Here is a 12449-nt window from a genome sequence, read left to right as displayed (position 1 = left end):
CGGATTCATGCTCCAGCGACTCCAGTAAATCACTGTCTCTCCAACAAGGTTCATAGCTCTTCTGAGCCTCAGCTTCCTCATCTTTAAAATGGGACTAATTTTCCCTTACCTGACTGGAGGGAGGCAGGGCTGGACTTGAGCACCTTTTCAGTCCGTTCGGGGATTCCACCGCCTCCCGTAGCAGCAGCCCTCTGGCGAGGGGCCTGCAGAGCTCTTCCCACTGCTCTGCCCGGAACGCCGGGAGGGATTCCTTGGGTCCCCGCTCCCACGCCTCCCTTCGGCGCTCAATCCCCACCCCCCGGGCGCAGGTGCTGCTGAGCCTGAGCGACGAAGACCTGGAGCTGGGCCTGGGTGTGTGTAGCTCGCTACACCGGCGCAAGCTGCGGCTGGCCATCGAGGACTACCGCGACGCCGAGGCGGGCAGGAGGTGAGCCGGCGCCCCGGCCCCGGGGAGCTGTGAGATGAGCCGCCAGAGACCTCGCCTCAGGGTCACACGGGTGAGGGGGCGGGCGTGGCTGGGGCCAGGTGAGGAGTGCCAGGTCCCGGGACGCCACTGGGCGGCGCTCTGGGCGGGCCCTCCCTGTAGAGCCCCGCCCTGTAGAGCCCCCCTGTAGAAAGATGGAGAACAAACTCAGGGCGGCTCTAGGAGCCCGAGGATCGTCCCAGTGCGGGAGTCGGGAGTCTTCAGGCGCAACCCAGAACTCCTCTAACTCCGAGGGTAGGCCAGTCCTGGTGGACCTGGGAAATTTGGCCAAGATGTTTGTTCTGCCTACTCCCACCTCAAACCCCAGCTCTTACCATCCCAAGTAAGAGACAGCCTACAGGCTGGGAGGACGAAAAGAAATGGGCCTGATCTGGGGCCAAGTGCGAGGGGGTGTTTGAAGGCCCGGAGAGAAGGGGCGTCTGTCAGCAAGCACACCTGGGAAGGGCTGACCATCCGCCCATCAAGTGTGTCCCCAGCGAGGCCGCCCTCCCGCCCCCAGCTCCTGCCGGCCTCTCTCCTGACCTTTGTGAGCAGGACTTACTGGGGAGCCCCTCATTCACCAAGCAGCTCCAGGGAAAAGGAAAGGAGCCCCCTACCCAGTCCTCAGCGTGCAGAAGGGGAGGAAAACTAGCTGGTAAAGCTGACACTTTCTGTGTTGCATAATTATCTCCTTCACTGGTTTCCCCATCATTTTTGTGCAGTTAATTAATCAAACCTGGTGGTGTGTGCTATTATTTGCAGAAGCAGCTTTGTGGATTAAAAATAAGAAGGGGCTGGGGGTAGGAAAGCAGGCTGGTTTAGAAGCCGGAAAAGCAAATTGCTGGGTGTCCTGGGGAATGATTCTGAGGTGGCAGGGAAAAGAGATGAGACGGGATCTGAAACTCAGGCAGTAATTCCCAGGAAAGCCAAGTAAGAAGGTCATGTCCCTTATCAGAAGGTCTGGACCTTCCTAAAGGACATGGTGGGGGAGGGGTGGAGGAGTGGGGAGATTGCGGGGCGGGGAGGAGGGAAGGGCAGGGCAGAGCTTGCGGTTCCGCTGAGCTTCCCCTCTTGAGTGTCCCACAAGCACCTCACACCCACCACAGACCCAGTGTCTGCCCAGTGTTTGCCCCAGTCCCCAAAAGCTTACCACTCTGGGTCACCCAAGCTGGAAACCCTGCCCCTACCCCACCCCTTTCCATTCCCAATACAGTCACTGTCACTTGAGCAGGGTGGTGCTTCCTGCCTCACCTCTCAAAGTTCAGGATCGCTGCCCACGTTCCCCCCAAATCCACCTGACCCCTGAGAACCTCCGAGAGCCAGAAAAGGGTTGGAGTCAACTCATCAGCCAGATGTGAATAGATTTTAAACATTTCTAAGAGCCCTAAGCGGAGAAGGCAATGGCAACCCACTCCAGTACTCTTGCCTGAAAAATCCCATGGACAGAGGAGCCTGGTAGGCTACAGTCCATGGGGTCGCTAAGAGTCGGGCATGACTGAGCGGCTTCACTTTCACTTTTCACTTTCATGCATTGGAGAAGGAAATGGCAACCCAGTCCAGTGTTCTTGCCTGGAGAATCCCAGGGACAGAGGAGCCTGGTGGGCTGCCGTCTATGGGGTCACACACAGTCAGACACGACTGAAGCAACTTAGCAGCAGCAGCAGCAGCGGCAAGTGCCCTAAGCAGGACTGTTTCCCAAAGCCAGGGCTTAGGCACTGGACACCCAGGGCCTCTGGAGCAGGGAGGAGCCTTCATTTAATGGCTCTGTTCTCTGCAGAATCCTGGCCTGTCTCTAGCCCTGTAACCTTGTGCTCTGTGGAACTTGGCTTCTCCACCTGTGAAGTGAAGTGGGTTAAATTAGGACAGTGGCTCTTTAACCGTGGGCAATCGTGGCCTGTTTGAGAATCTAATGAAAACTTCTGAAACTTGCCCCAGAAGAAATACAAAAGCTTCACAACTTTGCATTCTGGGACTCTCTAACCCATCCATGGAACTTTGGGGTGTCTGTGAACTCTAGGGTAAGGGCCCCAGTGAGGCCATCTTTGAGAACACAGCCTGTGTGACTCTAGGCATGACATTACCCGCTCTGGGCCTGGTTCCCCTTATCTCTAAAATTTATTGTTGTTGTTTAGCTGCTAAGTTGTGACCGACTCTTTGCGCCCCCATGGACTGTAGCCTGCCAGGCTCCTCTGTCCATGAGATTTCCCTGGTAAGAATATTGGAGTGGATTGCCATTTCCTTCTCGAGGGGAATCTTCCAACCCAGGGATCAAACCTACGTCTCCTGCATTGGCAGGCGGATTCTTTACCACTGAGCCACCAGGGAAGGTCCTATCTCTAAAATACTAATGACAAAAATCCACCAACCCCTGCCAACCTATTACTCATCGCTTTATGGACATTATTTTATTTGACCACCACGACGTCAAGACAGGATAGATATGCTTAGCCCCCTTTTAAAGATGGAGAAAATGAGGCCAGAGAAATAATGGGCACAAAGTCATACTACAGAAGATTCGACTTCAAAGTAAATTTCCTTTCCACTCTCCCAAGGCCCCTTTGTGTTAAAAACATCAGTGATGTATTAATAGCTCCTGCCACTATTCTTTGGAGAAGGAAATGGCAACCCACTCCAGTATTCTTGCCTAGAGAATCTCATGGACACAGGAGCCTGGTGGGCTGCTGTCCATAGAGTCACATGGAGTCAGACACAACTGAAGCAACTTAGCATGCATGCATGCATTGGTGAAGGAAATGGCAACCCACTCCAGTATTCTTGCCTGGAGAATCCCAGGGACAGAGGAGCCTGTTGAGCCGCCGTCTGTGGGGTTGCACAGAGTAGGACACAATTGAAGTGACTTCGCCGCAGCAGCAGCAGCCACTATTCTTTCTGGAACACTGAATTCATCTTAGACCCCATACAAAGGTCTTTACCCTCTCTTACCTCTTTTAGTCCTAGAGGCAAGCAGGAGTAGCCCCATTTTATAGAGGAGGAAATTGGGGTGCAATGTCTCAGATCTAAGGGTGATGGAGCCAGAAAGGCCTCATATTTTTTATGCTGAATAATGACTCAGATGACTTCGAAATTATGTGCCCAAACTCACATTTCAAGATCTGACCTGTTTCCTGTTTGGGGAGCATCAGTGTCAAATTTTATAAAATGTTTGAATTACTTTTAAAGTCATCCTGTTTTATTCACCTTCGGCACTTACAGTAGCTCACACCGACAGCTGGGCAAGTGTTGCCAAACCGAGGCCCCATGGGGACAACTTTAATGAAAAGAGAACTGTTTGGAAGGGCAGGCTTGCATTAATTATCAGCATGCAGCTGGATATTGCTGATTATAAATGGACCTCAAATAGGTTAAGCAAGGTGCCTCCTCCCATCCTGCACCCCACATCCTGATGCACCACTGATTTGCCGAGCAGACCCTTCCTTCAGAGGGAAAAGAAGTCTTCTAGTTCCTATCAAAGCCCCAACAGCATATGATTCAGAGGCCAGGAACTTCAGCCCCTTCCCTGGGCAAGAAACCAACAACAGCTGGGCCTAGCAAGGGTCCCTCTAAAGGGATGAGGCTGCAGCGGGACACTCAAGCACCTTCCCATCTTCAAAGGGAGCTTGTTTTGGCCAGAAGATTCCAGCTTGGGAGCTAGGTTTCGGGGAGCCTCCTGGAAGACTGGAGCTGGTGCCCCCCCACCTCGCCTGGCCTTGCTGTCTTCCTTGCATGCATGCTTATGTGCGTGCTGCCGCTTCAGTCATATCTGACTCTGTGCGACCCTATGGACTCTAGCCCACCAGGCTCCTCTGTCCATGGGATTTTCCAGGCAAGAATACTGGAGTGGATTGCCGTGCTCTCCTCCAGGGGAATCTTCCTGACCCAGGGATCGAACCTGCATCTCTTATGTCTAACTTGTGTTGGCAGGTGGCTTCTTTATCACTAGTGTCACCTGGGAAGCCCACTGGACTCTAAATCAGAAGCTCCGGGGCATTAGCCAGGTGGAGAGCCTCATGCACCACCCCCAGTCCTGCCCTCCAGAAACTGATGGTCGAGTGGGCTGCTGGCCTGCTGAGCAGCAATCACCCAGCAGGACAGTGCAAGGGCTCCACAGAGACTCTGGGCACCAGGAAGGGTCCTGACCTAGCACAGGGGACCTGAGGCTTTAGGGAGAACCACATCTCAGCAGAGTCTCACAGGAGTTAAGCAGGGGAAGAGGGTGGGATGAGAGGCCTGGAGGTGGGGAGGTCCTGGCTCTTTGGGGGCAGATTCAGAGGTTCTGGGAGGCTGAGGGGCAAGAGGAGGGGAGCAAAGCCAGGAGCCCACCTTCCTGCTCTCAGTCCGTCTTCCAGTGAAGTGTCTGCTACTATGCTTGCAGCCTGAGTCTGACTCAGCCTAGAGAACAGTCCCTGTGCTCAGGTAAGGCATTTGTCAAGTTCCATGTGTGATGCGGCTCTGAAGGGAACTCTTCAAGAGGCAGAGCAAACAGGTCAGGGAGCAGCTCAGCACACAGGCAGCCTCTGCAACATGGGAGCTGACGCCTAGCGGGGAGGAGAGGGCCCAGGCAGGGCTGGGAGAGTATGGGCGCCTGGCAGGCAGAGACCGCGCCATCTGAGGACGAGCACGACGCATCCCAGAAGTGCTCCCAGCTGCAGCCCGGTGGGAGGGGGAGCCTGCACCCTGTGAGGCCACCCTGAGGACTTCTGATTTCATCTCTGCAAAGGGCGCCATGGGAGAGTTTCTTTGTTTTATTTAAATCTATTGTTCTTTTTCCCTCTTATGGACTCTTTATTTTTTGACCACTTGTGTGTGTGTGTGTGTGTGTGTGTGTGTGTGTGTGTGTGTGTGTGTGTGTGTGAGTGGGATAGGGATCTTTGTTCACTGACCAGGGGTTGAGCCTGTGCTGTGGTGGAAGCACGGAGTCCTCACCACTGGACCACCAGAGAATACTGTTACTGACTTTTCATTAATTGAGTGTTGAACTATACTTCTTTTAATTATTGCTCTATAGTTTACAATATACACACTTCACTTAACACTATCTTCAAATAATGTTATCTAACTTTGTGTGTAGTATAACATGCTTTTTTCCTTCTGCCATTGTGCCATCATTCATACACACACGTATGCGCCATAATACATTGTTATTATTATTTTTTTGAACTGGCCATTATCTTTGAAGATTAGCAAATAAGGAAAATATTGACCAAGATAATTTACCATTTCGAATCTTCTTCTTCAAAAAAGTTTTATTGTGGTAAAATACCCATAAAATGTACCACCTTAATCTTTTTTTAGAGTACAATTCAGCAGTGTTACTTTACTGGTTTCCCTGGTAAAGAATCCACCTGCAATGCAGGAGACTCCGATTTGATTCCTGGGTCAGGAAGATCTGCGGGAGAAGGGATAGGCTACCCACTCCAGTGTTCTTGGGCTTCCCTGTGGCTCAGCTGGTAAAGAATCCTCCTGCAATGCGGGAGGCCTGGGTTCAGTCCCTGGGTTGGGAAGATCCCCTGGAGAAGGGAAAGGCGACCCGCTCCAGTATTCTGGCCTGGAGAATTCCATGGACTGTATAGTCCATGGGGTCGCAAACAGTCGGACACAACTGAGGGGCTCTCACTCACTCACTCAGCAGTGTTACAACATTCACATTGTTGTGCAGCCATCACCACCATCCATTCCAAAACCTCTTTCCATCTTATAAAACTGAAACTCTTTCCCCGTTAAACACTAACTCTCCATTCTCCTCTTCCCCAAGCAAGCCACCAACCGTCATTCTACTTTTGAATCTGGCTACTCTCAAGTTCCTCACATAAGTGGAGTCACACAGTATTTGCCTTTTTGTGACCGGCTTATTTCATTATCATAATGTGCTCAAGATTCATCTGTGTGTAGTGTCAGCCTTTTTAAGGTTGAATACTGCTCCACTGGGGCTGAATACAAGCCCAGTTTGTTTATCTGTTCATCCATCTATGGATACTTGAGTTGCTTCTACCTTTTAGCTCTTGTAAATAGTGCTGCTATGAACACACGGTGTGCTGATATCTCTTCAAGGCCCAAATTTCAATACTTTTGGATATACACTCAAAAGTGGAATTGCCGAATCATATGGTAATGGCAACCCACTCCAGTGTTCTTGCCTGGAGAATCCCAGGGATGGGGGAGCCTGGTGGGCTGCTGTCTATGGGATCGCACAGAGTCGGACACGACTGAAGCGACGCAGCAGCAGCAGCAGCATGCTAATTCTATTTTTACTTTTCTGCAGAGGTGTCATACTGTTTTCTGCAGCTACCGTACCACTGTACGTCCTCACAAACAGTGCACAAGGGTTCCAATTTTTCCACATCCTTGCCAACACTTGTTTTCTTTAACAGTGGCCATCCTAATGAGTATGAAGTGGTATTTTATCATAGTTTCGGTTTGCATTTCCCTAATGATTAGTGAAGGGCTTCCTAGGTGGTGTAGTGGTAAAGAATACACCTGAGGTAACTTGGGTTCGGCCCCTGGGTCAGGATTATCCCCTGGAGTAGGAAATGACAACCCTCTCAAATATTCTTACCTGGAAAATTCCATGGACAGGAGAGCCTGGCAGGCTACCGTCCAAGGGGTCACAAAGAGTCGGACACAACCGAGCATGTAAGCACACATGCACAGACACACAATGATTAGTGATACTGAGCATTTTTCCATGAGCCTGTTGGTCATCTTTATATCTTCTTTGCAGAAATGTCTCTTCAAGTCCTTTACCCATTTCTGAATCAGGTTGTTTGGTTTTTTTCTTGAGTCCTATTGTTCAGTCACTCGGTCATGTCCAGAGAAGGCAATAGCACCCCACTCCAGTACTCTTGCCTGAAAAACCCCATGGATGGAGGAGCCTGGTGGGCTGCAGTCCATGAGGTCACTAAGAGTCGGACACGACTGAGCGACTTCCCTTTCACTTTTCACTTTCATGCACTGGAAAAGGAAATGGCAACCCACTCCAGTGTTCTTGCCTGGAGAATCCGAGGGACGGGGGAGCCTGGTGGGCTGCCGTCTGTAGGGTCACACAGAGTTGGACACAACTGACACGACTTAGGAGCAGCAGCAGCATGTCCATTGAGTCCATGATGCCATCCAGCCTTCTCATCCTCTGTCCTTCTCCTCCTGCTTTCAAGCTTTCCCAGCATCAGGGTCTTTTCCAATGAATCAGCCCTTCACATCAGGTGGCCAAAGTATTGGAGTATTGCTGAGGTTTAGGACTTCTCTTTATTCTTTTGTGGAGTCCAAATTTCCATGTGATTATTATTAATATTTTCTTTCCTCCTAAAGAAATGCCTTTTACATTTCTTATAGTTCATTCCTCTGATGATGAATTCTTTGAATTTTGCTTGCTTAAAAAAGTCTTTGTTTCTTCCCCCATTTCTAAAGACTTTATTTTTTAGAGCAGTTTTAGTTTCACAGCAAAACGGAGGGAAAGTTAGAGATTTCGCGTGAACCTCTTGCCCTCACACATGCGTGGCCTCCCCCGTTATCATCATCCCCCACCAGATGGAACATTTGTTTCAGCGGAACGGACACTGACACACCATTGTTACCCAAAGTCCGTAGTTTACATTAGGGTTCACTCTCGGTGCTGTGTATTCTGTGGATTTGGACAAACATGCAGTAGAGTGCGTCCATCATTACCATACAACACTGAATAGTTTCACCTCCCTAAAAATCCTCTCTGCTCCACCTAGTCATCCCTCCCTCTCCCTCAAACCCTGGAAACCACTGGTCGTCTTGCTGTCTCCGTAGTTGTGTCTCTTCCAGAACGTCATACTGTTGGAATCATACAGTATGTAGCCTTTTCAGGCTGGCTTCTTTCACTTAGTAATATGCATTAAAGGTTCCTCTGAGAGAGGGTTTTAAGTAGAGGGGTGACATGATCTGATGGATATATTTAAAAGGCCATCTGGCACCCACAGGGGAAATGGATTAGAAGGAGCAAATGGATGGGGTGGGGGCAGTCAGGAGGCAGTTGCAGAAATCTATGCCAGAGGTGGCCATGACTTGACCCCAGAAAAGGAGGCAAGGGGACAGACACACTGACCAGAGTGGTTGATAGATGGACAGGGTGGGGGAGGGGAGAGGCAGGGCAAGTGAGAGCCTGGAACTGGGAGACAGGACGGGCATGTCATCTGGGGCTTGTTAAGTCTGAGATGCCTGGGACAGCCAGGAGATGTCAAGAGAGCAGCCCATTAGGATCTCAGGCTCAGAAGAGGGAGGAGAGTTATGAATTGGGAGTGTCTGTTAACAGATGTGATCTGGAGCCCTAGAAATGGATGTCAGCCAGAGACTGGAGAGTGTAGGGGTGGAGAAAGGAAGGGGTGAGGAGGGAAGACGTGCCCATTATAAGGCAGCATCTACCCAGATACAGAGCTCAATACACATTCTTGGAAGGAAGGAAGCAAGGAGCCCCGGAGGACACCAGCAGGAGCAGCGGCATGATCCGCTAGCTCCACCCTGGGGAAGAGACTAGAGGGGCTCTAGAGGCATGGAGACCAGTGAGAGGGCGAAGTTCAGGGGAGAGATGATGGTGCCTAGAGCGAGCAGAGGAGAGGAGAAAGGAGGAAGCTGAGTCACAGCGGGTGGAAAAGCCCACCCACGTCTCCAGCTTGGCCAGTAGGGTGCTCTCCTCACAGTCTCCACTCTACCTCCCCACGGGGAGTGGGTTTGGGGTGCTCCTTCTGCCAGCTGTGGGGGGCAGTGTCACTCTGTAGGCCCATCATTTCCATTTCACATCCAGATCCCTTCATGGTCCCCCAAGGCTCCCACTTAGGCAATACAGTTCACTGCCTGGCATTCAGTTCAGTTCAGTCACTCAGTTGTGTCTGACTCTTTGCGACCCCATGGACTGCAGCATGCCAGGCTTCCCTGTCCATCACCACTTCCCAGAGCTTACTCAAATTCATGTCCATTGAGTCAGTGATGCCATCCAGCCATCTCATCCTCTGTTGTCCCCTCCTCCTCCTGCCTTCAATCTTTCCCAGCATCAGGGTCTTTTCCAATGAGTCAGTTCTTCTAATCAGGTGGCCAAAGTATTGGAGTTTTATCATCAGTCCTTCCAATGAATATTCAGAACTGATTTCCTTTAGGATTGACTGATTGGATCTCCTTGCAGTCCAAGGGACTCTCAAGAGCTATCTCCAACACCATAGCTCAAAAGCATCAATTCTTTGGCGCTCAGCTTTCTTTATAGTCCAACTCTCACATCCATACATGACTACTGGAAAAACCATACCTTTGACTAGACGGACCTTTGTTGGCAAAGTAATGTCTCTGCTTTTTAATATGCTGTCTAGGTTGGTCACAGCTTTTCTTCCAAGGAGCAAGTGTCACTTAATTTCATGGCTGCAGTCACCATCTGCCCCAAAATAAAGTCTGTCACTGTTTCCATTGTTTCTCCATCTACCTGCCATGAAGTGATGGGACCAGATGCCATGATCTTATTTTTCTGAATGTTGAGCTTTAAGCCAACTTTTTCACTCTCCTCTTTTATTTTCATCAACAGGCTCTTTAGTTCTTCACTTTCTGCCATGAGGGTGGTGTCATCTGCATATCTGAGGTTATTGATATTTTTCCTGGCAATCTTGATTCCAGCTTGTGCGTCTCCAGCCCGGCATTTCACATGATGTACTCTGTGTAGAAGTTAAATAAGCAGGATGACAATATACAGCCTTGACGTACTCCTTTTCCTATTTGGAACCAGTCTGTTGTTCCATGTCCAGGTCTAACCGTTGCTTCTTGACCTGTATACAGAGACTTCTCAGGAGGCAGGTCAGCTGGTCTGGTATTCCCATCTCTTTAAGAATTTTCCACAGTTTTTGTGATTCACACAGTCAAAGGCTTTGGCACGGTCAATAAAGCAGAAATAGATGTTTTTCTGGAACTCTCTTCGTTTTTTGATGATCCAACGATGTTGGCAATTTGATCTCTGATTCCTCTGCCTTTTCTAAATCCAGCTTGAACATCTGGAAGCTCACGGTTCAGGTATTGTTGAAGCCTGGCATTACCTCAGTTCATTTTTTAAAGTCCTTCCGCAGGTGGGAGGCACTGTCCTCATTCCTTCTTCGAGGCTGCCACCCTGTGGTGAACAGGGGAATAACAGCTGAGGAGACCATCCTTTTGTCCACTCGGGAAGTATTCTTGTGCACCTACTACACACGCACACATTCGGCACTGGGCAAAGTTCAGTGTGGGATACAGAAAACCTAAGGTACGGTGGTGAGGAGAGGAGTTGGAATAAGCAAAACTGGGGGTTTAAATCTGATTCCAAGACGTGCCACTCTGTGACTCTGGGCGAAGTCCAAGGAGAGACTGGACCCAGACGAGGTTCTGTGGGCCTCCGGGATTCTGCAGTGGCCTCTGGGATGGGGGTGGCGCGGGGCGGGGGTCGGGAGGTACCCGGTGCCCAGAGGCGCTGCTTACTGCTGCGTCCATTCCTGCGGCTCTGTCCCTGCCCTTCCCGCTCTCAGCGTGTCTGAATGTGGCCTTTCCTCTTCCTGGACCCTCTGTCTGTTGATTCTTTGTTATTCTTCTGGGCTCGCGCCCTGCGTCTTTCTCCCCCTCTGTCTCTGCCTCCCCTGTCTGTCTCTGCACCCCCCCGTCTGTCTCTCCCCTCTGTGTCCCTCTCTCCCCATGTCTCTCCCTGTCTCTCTCCCCTCTGTGTCCCTCTCTCCCCATGTCTCTCCCTGTCTCTCTCCCCTCTGTGTCCCTCTCTCCCCATGTCTCTCCCTGTCTCTCCCCTCTGTGTCCCTCTCTCCCCAGGTCTCTCCCTGTCTCTCTCCCCTCTGTGTCCCTCTCTCCCCATGTCTCTCCCTGTCTCTCCCCTCTGTGTCCCTCTCTCCCCATGTCTCTCCCTGTCTCTCCCCTCTGTGTCCCTCTCTCCCCATGTCTCTCCCTGTCTCTCCCCTCTGTGTCCCTCTCTCCCCATGTCTCTCCCTGTCTCTCCCCTCTGTGTCCCTCTCTCCCCATGTCTCTCCCTGTCTCTCTCCCCTCTGTGTCCCTCTTTCCCCATGTCTCTCCCTGTCTCCTCCTCTCTCTCCCCTGCGTCTGCCTCTCCCCCTGCTGCCCTGTCTCTCTCTGTGTCTCTCCATCACTGTTCCTATCTATCTCTGTGACTTTCTTGGTCCCCCTCACCCCATGTTTTGCTTCTCTCTCTGGTCATCTCTGCCCCATTTCTCCCCGTCTCTCTGTTTCTGCCACCTTTCCCCACCCATCCCTCTCTCCGGCTGTGTCTCTCCTCACCAGCCTGTCCAAAGCCGCTGACCTGGACCATCACTGGGTGGCCAAGGCCTGGCTCAACGACATCGGCCTGTCCCAGTACTCCCAGGCCTTCCAAAACCACCTGGTTGACGGGCGGATGCTGAACTCCCTGATGAAGCGGGACCTGGAGAAGCACCTGAATGTGTCCAAGAAGTTCCACCAGGTCAGCATCCTGCTGGGGATTGAGCTGCTGTACCAAGTGAACTTCAGCAGGGAGGTGAGAACCAGGGGGCAGGGCACCTTCCGCAGCCCTGCTTTCCCTTCTGGAATCCGCTGTCTGTCCATCCAACCATCTGCCCATCCATGCGTCTCTGCATCCATCCACCCGCCTGTCCATCATTCCATGCATCCACTCTCTGCCCATCCACGTATCTCTCCATCCATGCATCTCTCCATCCATCCATCCATCCACCTTTCCATCAATCCACGCATCCATCCCTTTCTTTCCCCCTCCCTCCTTTCAACAACTGCTTATTAGGGATGGACCAGACCCTGTGCTCAATTCAGAAGAAAAGGGAAACACTCATTCTCCAGGAACTCACTGCATATCGGGGGCAACCACGAAGAAGCTTGTGGCCACAACATCATGGAAGGTTGTCCCAATGAGGGAAGCCCAGGGTTTTATGAAAATCCAGAGGAAAAGCTTTTAGAGGGACAAGAGAAGCCTTTCCAGTGATAGTGACAGCTTAACTGAGACCTGAAGGGA

At 51.2% G+C, this 12449-nt stretch overlaps 1 protein-coding gene across 2 annotated transcripts in view; it reads left to right on the top strand.

Annotated features, from left to right (window-relative positions):
* KAZN (kazrin, periplakin interacting protein) overlaps window positions 1-12449 on the top strand; it is a 527299-nt gene that overhangs the window by 495863 nt on the left and 18987 nt on the right. For both annotated transcript variants that reach the window (XM_018060597.1, XM_018060598.1), the window contains 2 exons: window positions 309-427; window positions 11729-11960. In XM_018060597.1, the coding sequence (XP_017916086.1) occupies window positions 309-427; window positions 11729-11960 (351 nt within the window). The remainder of the gene's footprint in view (window positions 1-308; window positions 428-11728; window positions 11961-12449) is intronic.

Source organism: Capra hircus, chromosome 16 (genome assembly GCF_001704415.2).
Source record: "Capra hircus breed San Clemente chromosome 16, ASM170441v1, whole genome shotgun sequence".
NCBI lineage: Eukaryota > Metazoa > Chordata > Mammalia > Artiodactyla > Bovidae > Capra > Capra hircus.
The sequence above is the reverse complement of the archived record's forward strand: the minus strand, read 5'-3'. Positions and strand labels throughout refer to the sequence as shown.